The sequence below is a fragment of the Barbus barbus genome (genome assembly GCF_936440315.1).
Source record: "Barbus barbus genome assembly, chromosome: 39".
In the NCBI taxonomy this organism is placed as follows: domain Eukaryota; kingdom Metazoa; phylum Chordata; class Actinopteri; order Cypriniformes; family Cyprinidae; genus Barbus; species Barbus barbus.
The window spans coordinates 21,871,240-21,890,592 of record NC_136717.1 but is presented as its reverse complement, the minus strand read 5'-3'; the positions used below and the strand labels follow the sequence as shown (position 1 = coordinate 21,890,592).

The following is a 19,353-nucleotide window of genomic DNA, read 5'->3' as shown; positions in this document are numbered from 1 at the left end:
AGTCTAGTTGTCCTGATCTCCTTGGATCTGCCCTGTTTAGCTGAAGCGTTGTGCCCTGTTCTGTCTTGTTCTCATTGCAATGAATATATGTTTTTGTCATGCTACACTTATGCTCTGCTGATTTGAGCAGTTAAAATGGCAAATATGCAGTTGTATATTTGTTTGTGTAGAAGCTTGTTTTATGTATATTAGGAGGTTTTATTAGTGTTACTGTATTTTCATCTCACAATTTCTAGCCCTCTGTAACAATATTGATGCTACATGTGAACAAACATCTATCTATCTGTCTGTCTATCCATCTATCCATCTATCCATCTATCCATCTATCCATCTATCTAATCTAGTCAAAAGATTACATACACCTTGCAGAATCTGAAACATTTTAATTATTTTACCAAAATAAGAGGGATTATACAAAATGCATGTTGTTGTTTATTTAGTACTGACCTGAATAAGATATTTCACATAAAATATGTTTACATATACTGTAGTCCACAAATTTATAAAAAATAACCCTGTTCAAACGTTTGCATATTGCAAAGAATCAAAAACATTTGATTCTTAATACTGTGTTGTTACCTGAATAATCCACAGCTGTGTTTTTGTTTAGTGATAGTTGTTCATGAGTCCCTTGTTTGTCCTGAACAGTTAAACTGTCTGCTGTTCTTCCTAAAATCCTTCAGGTCCCACAAATTCTTTAGTTTTCCAGCATTTTTGTGTGTTTGAACCCTTTCCAACAATGACTGTATGATTTTGAGATCCATATTTTCACACTGAGGACAACTGAAGCGCCAAACAGGAATTTGAAAATATGAATATATAAATATAAATTGTAAATATATTAAATTAAAATATATTTGTATAATATAAGACATAATATAATATAATCAGATATCTTTTTATGAATATGAATGTATAAAAGTAAATCAGAATATAAAGATAATCATATTATATATAAATGTAAATTGTGAATACACACACGTGCGCGCATATGTTTATATCTAAGCCTACATATTAGATGTATATTTTATAGACTGGCACGATTAAGGCATAAAAAGGCTGTTACATAAGTGAGATAAGTGCAGGCATTTAAAACATGTCTCAGCTTCAGGGAATGTGACGGGGTTAGACATGCCCACTGCTTTAATGATTAGGCTTCCGTTCGTCAGCAGCAGAGGAAGGAGATCTGCGGTCTCGCTGCCCTCTCTGCGTCTTATCAGTAGCCGGCTCCGTTCTCTATTTGAGTCTATCACCGCTTCTGCAAACTGTTCCTCTATGAGACTGGGCTGTTTTGATTCTTTACTATTTCTTTGTATCATGTTCTGTATAACATGTTTGCGTATATGTGTTTGACAGTCCATTTCCAGTGCAAAGTTTCAGTCTGAGGGGAGTCTGCGGTTAACATACTTCAGGTTGGCTTCATTTTCATGTAGATTTAGTCCATTGAGACACATTGTGGCTCTGATGTTAGATTCTTTCCTAATGAGAGAGTGCGGGTACGTTGGCTTGGGCATGATCGCGCCCTCACTGAGCTTTTTCTTGGCTTTTGGGATGGACAAAGCACGGCTCCAGTGTCCACTGCTAGCCTTTTCTCAATAAATTACCCTTAAGCTGCATTTGTGGCAAATATTAACGGTTTATAATCTAAAATTCAAAAACCAGATGAATTGCACAGTCTGTATCACTTGCCTTTGCTTTAAAAAGAGTGATAAAATAGCATTTATAGAAGAGATCACGTATGAGACCCATGTGACCCAGTATTGCTACAAAACAAAGATGTGTTTTACAAGAGACAATGAAGTATTTCATCAGGGATAAACACACAAGACAAAAGGCAGCTGCCGCTTGTGGCTGTACTCAAATAAACAGTCTTTCTCTCTGAACGAGCACATAGCTGTGTTCATGCGTGATTAGAGATTTGGTTTCACAACCCTGTCAATGGCTTTGTATTGATTTAATACAGCAGAGACATTAAAATGTTTGTATTAGTATTTTATTTTCATCTGTAATGAAGCACATAATGTCTGCCATGGTTCAATCACAGGTGTTACACATACATCCAGGTGTTATACTGAAGTAATCTGCCAGTAATGAGGTGCCACAGTCTCTGTGAAAACCTCATGAGACTCGAATCAAGCAAGCAGTTTTTTTTCTGGTTACACGATCAGTGTTTAAAGAAAGCTGAGACAAAAAACACTTATGTTAAAAAATGTTCTAAGTCAACTACCATTCAAAAGTTTAAGGTCTCTTATGCTCACCAAGGTTACATTTATTTGATCAAAAATACAGTAAAAACAGTAATATAGTGAAATTATTTTCATATAAAATGGCTGTTTTCTATTTTAATATACTTTCAAATATAATTTATTCCTGTGATGCAAAGCTGAATTTTCAGCATCATTACTCGAGTCTACATGATCCTTGAGAAATCTTTCTAATATGCCGATTTGCTTCTCAAGAAACTTGTTTTTTTCAGGATTCTAATGAATAAAAAGTTTAGATAGACATGTATTTAAACGCATTATAATTATTCATAATGTGCATTGTAATACATTATGTCTTGTTGTAAATAATTATAACCAAATTTAAAATGCAAAGTGTAACAATGAATTGATAAGTGTTATTATAACTGTAATCACAATTATTCATGAGATTATTGTACAATACATTATAAGGTGCATTACAAGGCTTAATCAATGCAGTGCATTATACAAACAGCTTTAAGTAATGTGTTACCAAAATGTCTTTACTCTCACCTTGGTTCCATTTAAAGCATCCTTGCTAATGCTGAATAAAGTATTAATTTCCTTCAAAACAAAAAATCTCACTGACTCAACTTTTGAATGGTAGTGTTCATGCCTTGATTACCACTTGATTACCCTCAGAGATTCAGAATGCAGACTGTTGTGTCATTCATACTCATAAAATAGCTTGCATGATATCAGTAGCTCAGCAACTATGTATATGAAACCTGTCAAATGTTAAAACAAGTTGCCACTGATAAAGAAGGCAGAGGAATGGACCGTGGAGAAGATGAAGAGAGACAGAGGTAGAGCTGAAATTGCAGTAAAGGTATTGTACAGGAGCCACAGAGCTAAAGTAAATACAGTGTGGCATGTGAGTGACCTACATAGAGCCCAGTGAAGGAGGTTAAAGCGTACAGTGTGCCAGACCTGTTCATTAGCCTATTATTTCCTCTCTGAGAAGAGTGCAAGGCAGCAGACACCAGGGAAAACTCTGCTATCTTGAATGAAAATGTCATAGGAATGGTTTTAACTCTTCGTCTCTCTCTCTCACTCTCTCTGTTGCAGGACTATAACATGACCAGATTAAATGGATAAAACCAGCCACTCTTCAACACATGGTGAAAATGAAACTTCTGCATCTTTGCTTAAAATAAGCCAAAAGTAGATCACAGACCCTTCAAGATTTAAAAAAATCATCTTATCAGTCCATATCGTCCTTTTTTCTTCACTCTTGCCCTTCTCCGGTCAAAACCACCATGTATGGTAGTGCCAGATCCGTGGGCAAAGTGGAGGGCAACCACAGCGGCGGGAGCAATCAGAGTCCTGGCCGCTCGCCCCGTCTCCCTCGCTCACCCCGTCTGGGCCACCGCCGCACCAACAGCACAGGGGGCAGCGGAGCCGGAGCAGGAGGTCCAGGTGGTAAAACCCTTTCCATGGAGAACATCCAGTCTCTCAATGCTGCCTACGCCACATCCGGCCCTATGTACCTGAGCGACAACGAGGTGGTGGCGGCATCCGGCCCGGACCTACCGAAGAGCACCATGACGCTGGGCCGCTCGGGTGGACGGATGCCTTACGGCGTGCGCACCGCCGTCATGGGATCCAGCCCAAACATCTCCACCGGGGCCCCCGGCTCCGTTCCCACCGATGCCATTGCTTTTGCAGACCACCATATGCCTTCCACCCTGGCATCCACTGTGCCTCATTCGCTGCGCCAGGCACGGGACAACACCATCATGGACCTGCAGGCCCAGCTCAAAGAGGTGCTCAGGGAGAACGAGCTCCTGCGGAAGGAGGTGGATGTGAAGGAGAGCAAACTCAGCTCCTCCATGAACTCCATTAAGACCTTCTGGAGCCCCGAGCTGAAAAAGGAGCGAGCCCTACGCAAGGACGAGGCGTCAAAGATCGCTGTGTGGAAAGAGCAGTACAGAGTCGTCCAGGATGAGCACCAGGTGAGAGGAGGATTATGTGGATTTAAAGTCCTATTTACAATGCATTTAACTTCTGTAATAATATACATGCATATCTCAGAGTGAATCAGAATATTTGGAAGGAAATAATGTAGCCTCAGTTTTGATGACTTTTATGCTTTCACCTTATTTAAAAAAAAAACAATATTGTTTGGGATACACTGATATTACAGTTCTGGCTTATAAGACTATTTAATTTTCAAGCTATGGCGAGTAAATATATTACAAATAAACCATTCAAATGTAAAATCTTTTCATTTTAAAAATGAATATTCATTATGACATTGGCTAAAGATTACATTTACCAGTTATTAGTGTTTTTAAATGAAAACATTAGATGTTGACAGTGGAAATGAGCATGAACAACTAAATATACATTATATTACATTTAAATGTAGAAATTTACATGCACGCTGGAATATTCTGGTCTGTTTAGTGCAGTGTTCAGTAGCCAAAGGGCTTCATCTGCTAAACCGCTATAATATGAAATTGTGCACCTGGCACCGAGGGGATAAAAACCCTATTACTTGCAGATTGGATCTGATTTCTGAAGAACATCAGGACAAGGCATGTTTAAGAAATGGCTCTATTTGTCTTTTAGTGTTGTTTTCAGAAATGGCTTGCCGAGAGCCTTCAAACATCTTGAACGAAGCGGTTTGTTTGATTCACACTGGCAGGTGTTACGATAAAAACACTAGACAAGTGGATCTTTTTTGTTTTTGTGTAAAATGGACAACTGTTCAGCTAAGTCTATATGACTTGGGTGCAGATTCCTGCTCTTTTCCTTTCAATATGACTTTTATTGTAGGCTAATAAAGCTTTTTAAAACATCCATTTCTCTTCTGCAGGCCATAGTTTAACACGCGTCCATCCTGACATTTCTCATTTTATTCTCCTTCATTCGTGCTGGATTTTAGCTCTGGTGTAAGATGTAATTTAGCTTTTTCCCATGTATTTTTAGGGCCTGCAGTCTACACATTAAGCAGACTACAGCATGTGGCATAGACATTAACTGTTATCGTTATACCACCACCTCTTTTCAACAGGAAGATGTTTTTATGTATTTAGTCTAGTCTATGTAAGTCTGGCATAGCCTGAATTTTCACTATTGACATCTGGCAAAGAATTGCCAACTTAAGGAAAGACCTTCTGTATATCGCCGTGTCTGTAGAGTTAACTTTGAACTCGGCTGGATGTCAGAGACCTTTAACACTCAAATGGTCTTGTTGCACGTGACCCTGGCCCTGCGTTGCTTCTGCCTTGGCTGAACCGTGAGGCTAATAAGGGGCTCGTCGTTATTGCCTTTGATGCCTTTCATTCACGCTGGCTGTTTGATGAAGGCTTGGGTGATTGTTTTTGGGTAAGGATGAGTGGGTTTAACACATATGACACCCCACTCGGTCTGCTTCGTACAGTGAGCTGGAGTATTTGACAGATGAAGACAGTTTCTGTCATAATGGGTTTATAAGCTAGATCAATATTCAAAAGACCCTTGATCAGTTAAATGAAGTCAAATTCTCAGGAGAGAGAGGCATTCAAATGAGGGATAAAGGAGCAGGAATGAGTGGAATAAGGCTTGAATGCTCCTTTGAGACCTGCTCAATTATGAGATGTGACACAACAAACTTCTTTAGTCAGCCAACTCTCATTCATTCACCTCCTCTGCTCGTATCTCTCTCCATTCATTTAGCCCACATGCAAGTTCACTGGATTCGTGACTCGTGAGCACGCTTTCTCTCTCTTCAATTTAGGGATGCATGAGTAATACAATTCTGGCTGATATGTTAAGCAATAATTATTAATAATTGTTTTAATTTTTTTGTATGATAGTAAAAAAATATTTTGTCTAATTCAAAAAAATATATTCTCTATTGTCAAAATTAAAATAAAATCATTAACTTTAAATTCTTAAGGTAAATTAAGGGATCACAGCATTACAGCATAATGTAGGCTTGAGTATGAAAAATGGATATTTAATTTGAGATTACTGGTAAGTGTTGTTAATTAGTGTTTTTAAAGATTAACTTTAAGGAACGTTAGATGATGACAAAGGTAATCTAAATGTAAAAATAACTGAAATGAGCATTCATAATTAAATATATAGCCAAAATATATATATAATATTTGATTAATTTTATACAATAGGAATAGAAAACAGTAAATTGCAGTAAGCTTTCACAGTTTTTTTTTTTTTTTTTTTACAGTATTTTTGATCAAATGAATGATCAGTTGATCAGTTAAAAATTGGGGAAATGAGCATGCACACTTAAATATGTGATTTATATAGCCAAAATTAATGTAATATTTATTAATAATTAAAAATGTTCTAAAAATATTCTAAATTGCAATAAGGTTTTACAGTATTTTTTCCTCAAAGCATCAATTGAGCAGTTAAAAAATGCACAATGCACAATTAAATATGAGATTATATAGCTAACATATATGTATTATCTACTAACAATTCAAAAAAGTACAGATTATACTGTATCATGCATCTCTATTTCCTACAGTATACTGTGAATGTCACTTTCTGTAATAAATACCTTTTTTAATTTTTATTTGTGATGTGCAGAAATGTGAACATATTTTGTTCATTTGGATTCAAAGGAACCTTATTTACTTCCTTAAAAGTCATTTTCTTCCAGTGCATTGTGAACATCTGCCGTGACATTCCCCGTACTCGCAAGTATGTTTATGTGAGCGCATCCTTTCAGACAGAGCAATCGAGCCAATCGGGTATCCGTCCATGTGTGTTTTCCGTAAGTGTGCATCTTTGCCCTCTGAGGAAGCGGGAACAGATGGCAGACGGGGCTCCTGATGCGCTTACTGTAGTAGTGTTTTAAAAGGTCCAAAGATTCGCACCCCAATCCCACAATCTCTTTATCAAGAAGTGTTACTTTTCACAGCCAAGTTCTGCCCACACTAATATTCACCGTTCCGGTCAGACTGTTTGTTCCTAATCCCAAATGTTTGAGTCACATAGTCATATGAGATGAGAACAGATAGTGTAGGGGTTTGTTTGCTGTGTCATTTCAGTAAATGTAACCTAGAAGGGTAGCAGATGGTCAAGGGTGGAGTCAGGGGTCATTAAGCTCCACACTCTCTCTCAGATGGAAATAAACATCACATGTTGAGCTGAATGACTAAGAACTATGAAAATATCTCACATGGTTTTCTTGCACAGCACTTCCTGTTGTCCTGCTTGGCACAATTAAGGTTTGAAGGCTGTATTTACTCATTATGTAATTGATAATCAGCTCATTACTCACAGCAGAATGACTGTGTCATACAATATGCTGTGTTTACACTGTAGAATCATAATGGATCTGGACGGTAAACACCATAGGCTTTGAGGTGGATCTTTGCCTGTCAGTATTCTGGTTAGTGTGGGTGATCAATATGGTGTTTCAAAACCCCATATATATATATATATGTATATGAGTATGTACAGTTTTATATATTGCCAACTTAAAACTGCACTGTTTGTATTACAGACATGAATGATATCTCAAATTGTATGGCTTGATTTTTGCTATTTTGTAAATGACGATACATTCATGCTTGTGAACAATAAAACAGATCTCAGTGATTTGCAATATCAAGAGACCCGGATATCATAGGTGTGCTCTTTTGACTTTGGTCAGTAAACAACCACCTAGCAACCAAGAACACCCTAGCAACCACATACCGACATGCTAAAAATGAACAAAGCTACGCCCTGACAACCACTCACATCACATTGACATCATGACATCTAAAAAATCTAGTTTGTCTCTGCAAGAACTGTCGGGATTTTATTTTAGGTTTCTTCAAGAACTCAAGTTTGAAAATAAACCATCTCCAAGTCTGTAAAACCACCAAGATAATAAGGAACTAAATGTCCTGTTGGGCTTTCTTTGTTTGCTTGCTTGCTCTTGTTTTATTTCCCAAGCAGTCTGTGTTGATTAAAGAAAGACGTGCAATATTTAGGTTGTGTTATCTCTGCCATCTCATGAGCGACGTAGTAAAAGCATGGGAGAAAGAATGCAGGGACGACAGATCATATTTTTATCTGTTCTCACCACGGGACTGTGAGCCTCTGCTCTTTGGCAGACACGGTGGCCCTTATATGGAGTCTGGTCACGCAGGATAGGTGTGGAATGAAGAGAATCCTTGCATATGGTTACACAAACCTCCTCTTCGTCTCCTCTGCTTCACTGTCCAGCTCTGCTCTCCCTCACTCGGTATAGTTCATGTAGGGAAAACACTGAGAAAGTTGGAGTATGAGAGGCATTGAAGGGAAAACATGTGGTATTTAGATGTTGCTTGTAGCTTGTAAAGGATCCAAAGGGCTGTACTACATGCTCTGAACTTTTAAGCCTTGTGTTTTGGATCTCTGCTGCTTTGGATGCTGTGTGTGGCTAGTAGAAGGGAGTGGGAATGAGCAGGTATGCTTTGTCCACTACTACCGTACTTCCCAAAACCCCACTGACTGCAGATGGCCCCTCTGACACGCTGCATTAAGATTAAGCCCTTGTGATCAGCTCCATTCTTCCTGTCAGTCAGCAGGAGTCCCGCCCTCCTTCAAGGTGTTTATACTGTACCTACATGTTTATCTGTATGTGGATATATTTGACAGAACCTAAGAAGCTGAAGTGGTCTGCTGTAATTGAAGTAATACTTCACTGTTATGGGTTATCAGTTCGTAATGCATTTCTAAAATCGAAAGAAAAAAATAACAAAGAAAATGAGGACTATTTTCTGGACTTAAGATTTTTTTTTTTTTTTTTTTTTTGCGTTGTTGCATTTATTTTCATGGCAGTTATGCTGATTTCCTTTCACAATTGTCCATAACATCTGATTTGTAGCATTTATTTTACTGGAGTTAATTTGAATATATTTGAATAAAATAAATGTATACATATATTGTGTGCAGTTATATACATAAATTGTAAGCAATTTTCTATATTAATATTTTAATGAGATTAATGAGAGATAAATGATATGTACAATATAAAATTGTATGAAATAAAACACACACACACTTTGTTTATTTTAACAATGATCAGATAATCTCTCTGTCTCTATCTGTCTGTCTATATTATTGTTGTACAAGTAAAAATAATTATTTTACAGTAATTGTGTATGTATAATAAAAATATAATATTTTCCTGCAATTTATTTTTAATGTTCTGGTCCTACTTGGTGGGTCCTACTAATGTTGGTAACACTTAAAGCCTTTATGTATAATACATTATAAAAGTAGTTTTGATGCATTAATTATGCCTTGTAATTTACCTTATAATGCATTGTACAATCTCATGAATAATTGTGACCACAGTTAATAAAAAATTATAACACTTACCAATTAATTGTTACACTATGCATTTTAAATTCAGTTATAATTATTTACAAGAAGATATATAATGTATTACAACACATTTTATGAATAATTATAAAGCATTATACCCTTTAACAACCCTTTATAATGCATTATACATAAAGGCTCTAAAAGAGTTATACTTAATACAGCTATATATATATATATATATATATATATAAATATATATATATATTTTTTTTTTATAGGTTTTGGCTTGCTATTTTAATTCACACATAAACCTGGAGAGCAAAATCAGCCACTTTTGCAGCAGTTTTTTTAAACATGCAGACACTTTTAATCTGCTTTGCTTTAATTGAAAATGTCTGTTTTCAAATGATTATTGCCATCCGATTATGCTCTCCCCTATTCACATCTGGTTAATTACATAATCACATTCAGTTGTCTGGCTTTGCCTCCCTTCGAGGGCTTCATGACACAGCAAGTCTCGGTTGCCATGGTAGCCTTGCAATAGCAGACCCTCCGCAAGAGCCAGCCCAGATCTCAATGAGCCCTTTGAATCAAACTGTGGCGATTTCCTTTCCTAAACTCCATTAATATCAACTTTGAATACTGTTTTGAATGCTGAAATTTGACAGTGTGGTATAGAGGATGTCCTTGAATATTAATTTATTTTAAACCACCAGTGCATTTTAAAGTTGCATTTTGTAATATGTTAATGTGAATTGTGTCTTTTAATGAACGTTTATAGTGTGTGTGTGCGTGTGTGTGTGTATTAACACTGATGTAAATTCATCAGCTGATGACCAAGCATTTGAAAAACGTGAGGATGAGCTAGACCCTTGTACAATGCATGTGCGAATATTACAGATGGCCTAAAGTCTGAGCTGATATTTTCAGACTCGAGGCTGGAGACAAGCTCTAATTGGTACAGTGGAACTGAATGACGGGCCTGTATATGATGTGACCTGCAGTGTCTGACTGCGCTTCTGGAAGGTTTCGAGGCAAGTCAATCGGGACACAACAGCAGCCCAGTAGGAGGCTGAGATATAGACAGACATGAAGAACACAGCTAATTGGAGAGGTCTAGACTTAAAGGGGTCATATCACGGAAAATAGGATTTTCCTTTCCTGTTTGCTCTTTTAAAATAAGAGTTTGATGTACTATATCGGCATAGTCTGACCGATTCTCTTTCCAAATGATCCAGTTTCCTTATTTTACCCTGTTTTGGAAAAGAGACTGAAGAAAAGTGATACAAATTCTTTGAATTAAAGGAATTCTTTGAATAGTTCAGGCCATACAAGGTGTAGATGATTTTGTTTCTTCAGCTGATCAGATTTGGAGAAATTTAGCATTACATCACTTGCTCACCAATGGATCCTCTGCAGTGAATGGGTGCCGTCAGAATGAGAGTCCAAACAGCTGATAAAAACTTCACAATACACAAGTAATCCACACGATTCTAGTCCATCAGTTTTAACGTCTTGTGAAGTGAAAAGCTGTGTTTGTAAGAAACAAATCCATCATTATGGCATTTTAAACTGTCGCCTCTGGTCAAAATACGAGTTCATAAACCAAAATAATGCTTCCTCTAGTGAAAAAAGTCCATCCCCTTTTCTCCTCTCACATCAAAATCCATTGACACATTATTTGTTTAGAACTGTTTTGGACTCTTTATGCTTGTAAAAAAGGGCTTGATCTGTGCATATTTAGGATTCAGATGAGATGAATGTTTGGAGTCTCATTCTGACGGCACCCATTCACTGCAGAGGATCCATTGTTGAGCAAGTGATGTAATGATAAATTTCTTTCAGATTTTTCCAAATCTGTTCCAATGAAGAAACAAACTCATCTACATCTTGGATGACCTGGGGGTGAGTACATTTTCAACCAATTTTCATTTTTGGATGACCGATTCCTTTAAGCTTTGTGCTGTTATAGATAGATGTAAGTGAGTGGCTGACTGCTGTACAGATGTGCTGGAGACGATTTGTGAACTTCAGGTTAAGCTCTGTCACCTGATACCGCTGCCTCTGTGCGCTGTTGGTTTGCCGTTGAGTTTCCTCATTAGTCTGGGCGCACACAGGGAATGGAAATCAATTAATTAATGCACTCGCAATGATTTATTCATGATGTCGATCCATCGTGAGGAATCGCCTCACCAGGTGGGAAAGAGCTCAGCATGCTTTGTGGTGAAAGCTGGCCAAATGGTGGAAAAACACCAGCCATTTAACCATCGTCCGTCGTGCATTTGTGTTAAAGTCAATCTGAATAGCTGTTTTCAACTCGTTATACTACATTTTAGAGTAAAACGGTGAGGAAAAACATAGAGTAGAATATAGAACAGGACTTGATTTTGTCCATTTAAGATTATTTCGCCTATTAAAGGTGGGCGTTATATACCAGATTTAGCCTGACCACATGCACGTTTGGTAAAACAATGCTAAAGCTAGCTGTTAGATTGAAACATCTACACCTTCTTCAGTACTCATTTGTTTCTTATGGATATGTCCGTCAGATGAAACATCTCTTAACCACACTGGATTGTTTTAGTATGCTGTGTAAAAGGGAGGTGTGGCTCTAGCATTTTTGTGTGGGATGCTTGTTCTCTAGAACGTGTTAGTTGAAGGCAACGCAAAGCGTTGTGACTGGCCGAATGAGTCTATGCTGATTGGCAGAGCACCTCTGGTTTACTTCTGTGGCCCACCGACATTCATAGAATGCTGGCGTGTCGTTAAGGGTCAGAGGTCGCACATGCTTGAGATTACAGCCTCACCATATCCTTGTCATTAGGAAAACAAGGCTCACCGCTTCTTGTCTAGCCTTAGTTTAGGTTCGTTTAGAGTCTTCTGAAGACTGCGGGCTGCTGCTAAGTATCCCATCGGAGTTTAAATATCCGACAGATTCCTCAGCCGTCTTTTTTTCCCTCTCCGCTGCATTCTGTGGTTTGCAATTCCCTTGAGAACATTCCATCTGTGGGGGTTGGACCGGGAAAGTCTGATCCTTCTAGTGAGGGGGAAAAAAAACAAACACGTGAAGGAAAGTGGGAGGGTTGAAGAAAGGCCCTGTTAGCATCTGCTGCAGCTTCCAGTGAGATGAATGGGAATGCTAACTACTTTGCAAGCTTACATCTGTCATGAAAAAAAAAAAAACAACTAAAAAGTTGCGACTAAATTCACAAATGTGAGACTTGCAGTTCTAAAAAGAAAAGTCAGAATTTTGAGAGAGAAACTCACAATTGCGAGAAAATATAGTGAGATAAATAGTTGTAGTTCCCTTTACTTTTTTATTCTTTGGAAAAACAAGCTTTTCTCACAATTCTGATTTTTCTTCTCAGAATTCTGAGTTCACATCCCGCAATTCTTGTGAATAAAACTCTGAATTTTGACAATTTGTTTTATTCTGTTACATAAGCGCTCATAGCTAACAGAATACTTAGGGAGAGAGTGTTTGTTTGTACATTCTCAAGAAAATGGGTACAAAAGCTGTCACTGTGATGGTACCCATTCAAAAGGTGATATGTACCATATAAGTACTAATTTGCACCCTTTAGGGGTAAAGAAGTTACAAAGGTATAGCTTTTGAAAGGTTACCACCCCAGTTCCAGCTTTTGTAAAGCTTTTTTCTACTATGATGGTTTAGGTGTTCATGTCCAGACAGTTTTATCGCAGCAGAGTGCTTGTCTCTGCCTTACAACTTGGTAGGAATAGTTTCTTATTTTAGCTGTAGAATCAATCCCCTTTGGCTGTCTTGTCCTGCCCAGCAAGCTCGTTTTTTTTCGCCCCCGCTCGCTCTCCACTGTGGTCTGTTTTAAGCAGACCTGAGTCTTTTGCCTGAGGCTGACCGATAGCTTTTTGTGTGAGTTATCACTCTGAGGCTCCGTCCTCAGGCGATGGACTTGTAACAGTAGTATGTGAACACAGCTGTCTGTCATGCTGTCAGGACTGTGTGTGTTCTGTGTGGTCAGTCTTGTGTGGGACCCTCGAGCCTGAAGAAGGGAAGTGCAAATGCTGCCATCAGCATTTGCGAGTATTTGTATTTGTCAAAATGCAAGTCGATAATAATAACGCTTTGAAAAAGTACATCCTCTGTTGTCCTTTCACATCAAAATTACGTGACATATTTGTTTTGGACTGTTTTTGCTTATAAACAGTGCTTGATCTATGCATATTTCTCTTCAGATTCAGATTGGATTAATTTTTTTACTGGAGAAAGCAGTCTTGTTTTTATCAGCTGTTTGGACTCTCTCTCTGACGGCACCCATTCACTGCAGAGGATCTATTAGTGAGCAAGTGATACAATGCTAAATTTTTCAAATTTCTCTGCAAATTTTAATTATTGGCTTATCTGTTCCTTTAATAAAAGTGACAAAATCCCAAAAATAAAATGTAGTAGTAAAATGTTAGGGGAACTGTTGTGATTGAGGGTGGATGTGGTAAAGCAGGGGGCCTCTATGCCTATTATAGTTGAATGTTTGCAGGAAATGTCAATCCCAGTGCCTAATCTTTAGGGTGGAGTGATAGTGTAGGAGTGGAGATTAGAGACAGGACAAGACATGGGACAAACCTTTCCACCAAAAAAGGGTGTGTGATGTGGCGTGAGGCGATACGGAGTGGAAAGAAAAGACACGGTGGATGTCTTCAATTGCACAGACTGCTATCAATGTATGTGAGAGAAATCCAAACCACTGCATACTCTGATAAATGGTTTGTTGATATTACTATTGATCTGATGTTTGTGTCTGATCAGTGTCTGCTCACATTTATAGGCCCATAGGAGGTGTTCAGACTGGTCTTAGGTTTCAGTTCATTGCCATTCTAATATTATATCGCCATATCATGTAACTATTCCGCATGTACAAAGCCTGCAGGCCGGATGATAATTTTATTATCATGCAGTATTTTTTTTGTAAGAGTCTTTAGATTGTTCACTACTGTATGGTGGCCTGTTTGCAGTCTGACCCTGCTTGTTAGCCTTTTAGGTTTTCTTTAGCACATCTGGCACTTTATGTTAATATGAATGAAATGATTAAACTGAAGATTTAAAATGTGTTTGATCCCTGGTTTGCCCTGTCCGAGGTTTTATTCCCCTTTAGTTGAAGGCTGGATGATTTCTGTGTGCAGTGTCTTGCTCAAGGGATTTCACAAGTACTGCATAAATCTGAAGCATGTTTCATATGGTCCTTCAAGAAGTCAAGATAAGTTTTAAACAGGTCTGTTTGGAAAATTGCCCTTAAAAACAATATCAAGTGTCATGTTTAATTGGTGTTTCGTTATGAAAAATTCAAAGCATTAGCAGCTGAAGCCTGTCAAGGGACATGATAAAATATATTTCTTTCATTCATTCATTCTAAATGTAAATGTCTATATTTAAGTACATTTTATTTATTTTATACATTTTAACTGTTTTATTGAATATTTATAAATATCATTTATTTATTTTAAATTTAAATGTAAAAAACCGACCTTTAAATTTTAGTATTTTTACATTCTTTTAATTTTTTTATAAATATTGTTTATTCATTTGTTCATTTTATTTAATTTATAAATTTTATTCATAAATATTAATTTACAAAAATAAATACAAAAATAATGTAACAATTATAAAAAGTCAGTACTATAACCTTAAATACAATGTATTTATATTTTGATTTATTTATAAATATTTATTAATTTAAATGTCAATACTGCGTCCATATTTTATGAACATTTTATTTAACAATTCGTAAACATTAGTTATTTCAATTCAAATAATTAAATAATTTAAAAACATGTCTGAATAAATAAATTCAGTTCAGTTCAAGTTTATTTGTATAGCGCTTTTAATAAATGCATTATATCTTTTTTCATTGTTTTTCTACCCCTCTCCCTTCTGTCTCTTTCTCTCACTCTTTCTTTTCCAAACACATGCACACAGCAGCCAGAGGAGACTAATGAATAATGTAGATTCCTGTCTCTGGTGCCATTAAAAACTTTTGCGAATATAAAGTCAATATTTACAGAGTAACACAGCCATCAGTATCTCTTTCTATTACTTTATTGCGTGAATGAGGTGTAAGGTGTGTCTGAAGTGCTTGTTTTGCAACACAGAGACGGGTGTGTTATCTTTAGTTACAGTATTTGTGTCCTAGTATCAAGCCAAAACACATGCTGTCCAATTCTAGTATATAAATTGTTTAACAACATGCATAAAAATACGAATAGTACCATCATTGTCATTGTACATGCCTAAATTGATCCACTCTCTGTCTTGTTACACCTGAGTGCATATTTTTGGCAGTAACAGTTTCCTGCAGTGTAAGGGAAAAGGGTGCTTGTAACCATGGTGATGCCTGCAGACATATTCATGACTATTCTTAAATTCATGCCCTCTGGTCTTCCTGAACACCACCTTTTACCTTCTCCTTGTTCCAGCGTCGCTCTTCTAACTGCTTTTTTGGTCCTCTCTGAATTGGATGGATAGCATGAATCCCTCTCCTTGAGGACTTGTTGTTCAGTGTGGTTGGAGAGCGTGGCCTGTATTTACCCCGGGGTCTCTAGAGAGCTGCTCCAGGTGGAAGTAATAGCCGTCTGTCTTTAGAGGTCTAAAAAGCACTCAAACCCCCAGAGATTCAGTGTCCTGAGTAGATCTGAGTACAGCTGATGTAGTGTTTTGAAAAAATCTCTGGAGAAGTCAAACAAGGTTTTAAAGAAGTATATTAATATGATTGTTTATTCATTTTTTTGTGTGGATGAGAGTATAGCCTGTCATTATCTAAATCAGTCTGTAGTAGTATTCATTCATTCATTCATTCATTCATTCATTCATTCATATGTTCTTATTTTTGTTTTCAGTTTATTTTATTTGTTTATTTTGTTGTTGTGTTGTTTTATATTGTTTATATTCATTCATTCATTATTTTATTTATATTTGTTTTATTAGTGTTAAATGTCTTTTAATGTGTTTATTTGTTTAGGTTTTATTTATTTATTTTCTTTGTTTCTGTTATTTTCATTCCCTCATTTGTATTTGTTTTAGTAGTTATTTTATTTGTGTTGCATTTTATTTATTTATTTATATTTGCCTTTATTTTTGTTTATGTTGTATTTGTTTAGGTTTTATTTTCTTTATTTTTTCTTTTTATTTATTAATTTAATTTAAGTTTTTATTTATATCTGGTTTGATCTGTTTATTTGTATAGGTTTTATTTATGTTTGTGTATTTTTGTGTTTGATTAATTTTAACTTAAATTAAAACGTGAAAAATAGATAGTTTTTAAAAAGTAATTAAATTAACAGACTTAATATTATTTTAAAATGTGTTCATTCTTATATTATATCAGATTAACATGGCCAGATATGGCCTGCATTTTAGTATTGCTAGTTGGTTGCAAGCGTTATTTACATAAGCTTTATCTCTTATTCGTTTGATTTATCTGCAGCATCTCCAGATGACCATCCAGGCCCTCCAGGATGAGCTGCGGATCCAGAGAGATCTGAACCATCTGTTCCAGCAGGACCCCAGCGTTCGTCCCGGCGAGCCCCTGACTGCCGAGCTGACCGAGGAGAACTTCCAGCGGCTGCACAGCGAGCATGAGAGGCAGGCCAAGGAACTGTTCCTCCTGAGGAAGACTCTGGAGGAGATGGAGCTGCGCATCGACACTCAGAAACAGACGCTCTGCGCTCGAGACGAATCCATCAAGAAGCTCCTGGAGATGTTGCAGAGCAAAGGGCTGTCTGCCAAGGCCAGCGAGGAGGACCACGAGCGGACACGGAGGCTGGCTGATGCGGAGATGCATATCCATCACCTGCAAAGCCTTTTGGAGCAGAGAGAGAAGGAAATGGTCTTGCTGAGAGAGGTGAGAGTGCTAGTGAACTTCAGAAAACCATCAAACAACACTTATGCATCTTGTAACCTATTAAAGGGATAGTTCACCCAAAAATGAAAGTTTGCTGTTAATTTACTCCAAGATGTTTTTTTTTTTCTTGAGTAGAAAAGTAAAGAAGATACGGTAACACTTTACTTAAAGCCTTTATGTATAATGCATTATTAAGGGTTATTAAAGAGTACTGTATAATGCATTGTAATTATTCATAATGTGCTTTGTAATACATTATATCTTGACATAAATAATTATAAACAAATTTAAAATGCATAGTGTAATGATGAATTGTTATAATGTATTGTTATAATGAAGTGTTATGTGATTGTACAATGCATTATAATGTGCATTACAAGGCATAATTAATGCATGAAAGCTAAATTTATAATGCATTTTACATAAAGGCTTTAAGTAAAGTGTTACTGAAGATTCGTAGCTGAAACCATGGTCGTTGTTGATTTAAAAAAATGCAAGTCAGCGGCTTCCTGTTTTTGAGAATAAAAAAGCATATCAAGAAACACAAAATTAATACCTGTGGCTCCTGACAATATATTGAGGTCTTACGAATCAAAAACTGAACATTATTTACAACATTATTAACTGTAATACCTAGTCTCAGGCAACCGTGAAATTATGTATTTTTTTTCTGTTAACTTTCCGTTTTTGATCATAGACGTGAAAATGCACTATTCAAACTTAAATGGTTGTAATTCATGAATGCTTTGGAATATAGTTGGTCTGATTTTAAAGACAATCAGGAGATTATTGCTGAAATTAAATTGAATAAAAAATTTAATATTTATAGAAGTTTGTTTACTGTGAAAAAAATATATTTTAGATAAAACAAATCCTTTATAATCATTTTTAAATATTTGGGAATTCATAAAAGCTATATGTCTAACTAAGTTATGTCCCAAATTTGAAGTTGATATCAAAAATTCCTGTGAGATTTAGTTTAGGTGCTATACCAAAAATAGCCACCGGGTGACACCCAAACTCCATTGATTTAAAAAAACAAAAACATTTTCTTGTCACAAATATATGCGAATTTCCGCCACTGAATAATAAAAAAAAGGCAGTTGTGACTTTTTATCTCACAATTCTGACTATTTTATTTTTATTTTTTATTCAGTGGCAGAAACATTTCTGTCAGAAATATGGACTCTTGAGACTAAGACCTTTTCAACAATATGTATTTTGTCAAGATTCGAATAAGTTTTTATGGTAAGATATTCTATTAACTTTTGTAATATGACACTTGACACTGCCCACTAGAGGGAGGAGCCAGCTAAAATAATTTAAAGTACAATTTCCATAGTAACGTAATTTACCATTTCAAAACCACTTCCACAGGATAAATTTTGAGTGTTCAAATGATATATCATGTTTACTAAAATTGCTGACAGTCAACAAATAAAAAGTGTATACAAATCTGCTATTCACTAACATTAAATGCGTCAACTTAGCAACATTTAAATGACGGTTGTGGATTGAATAAGAGAACCAAACAGGTGCTCTGGGAACGATGCTGACAGCACTTGGTCATTTATCCAGAGATGATTCGCAGTGAGACTCCCAATTATAGTGATGATGAATCAAGGGCTCTAGATTAGTCATTTTAAACAGCGCCGGACGAGCAAGCTTACCAAGAGACTGCGAGAGAGGGAAACCTGTTACAAATTGAAGGCATTGAACATTTGTTGCTATAGAAACGGGAGAGACTGAAAAGAACATTGATGAAAGGAGACACAGATGTTGCTGACTGCAAAAACTGTTAATGTGGCAGGAGACACATTTATCACATTAAGTTTAGGAGTTTATCTCAAGAAGTTAAGTTTATTCAAGTTCAACAGAAATTCCCAGTCAGTTTTGTTACTTAATAGAGTTGTATAGTTTGTAATACTTAACCCGGAGGAGAATTAGCTTCCCTTGTGAATTTCTAATAGGCTTTTAGT

The 19,353-nt window shown here is 36.5% G+C and overlaps 1 protein-coding gene across 1 annotated transcript in view; it reads left to right on the top strand.

Annotated features, from left to right (window-relative positions):
* The window catches only part of LOC306858196 (ELKS/Rab6-interacting/CAST family member 1-like), a 210,122-nt gene that overhangs the window by 7,620 nt on the left and 183,149 nt on the right, over positions 1–19,353 (top strand). Inside the window, exons 2-3 of the mRNA XM_079398619.1 lie at positions 3,312–4,198; positions 16,958–17,374. Coding sequence (XP_079254745.1) covers positions 3,503–4,198; positions 16,958–17,374 — 1,113 coding nt within the window. The 5' untranslated portion in view covers positions 3,312–3,502. The remainder of the gene's footprint in view (positions 1–3,311; positions 4,199–16,957; positions 17,375–19,353) is intronic.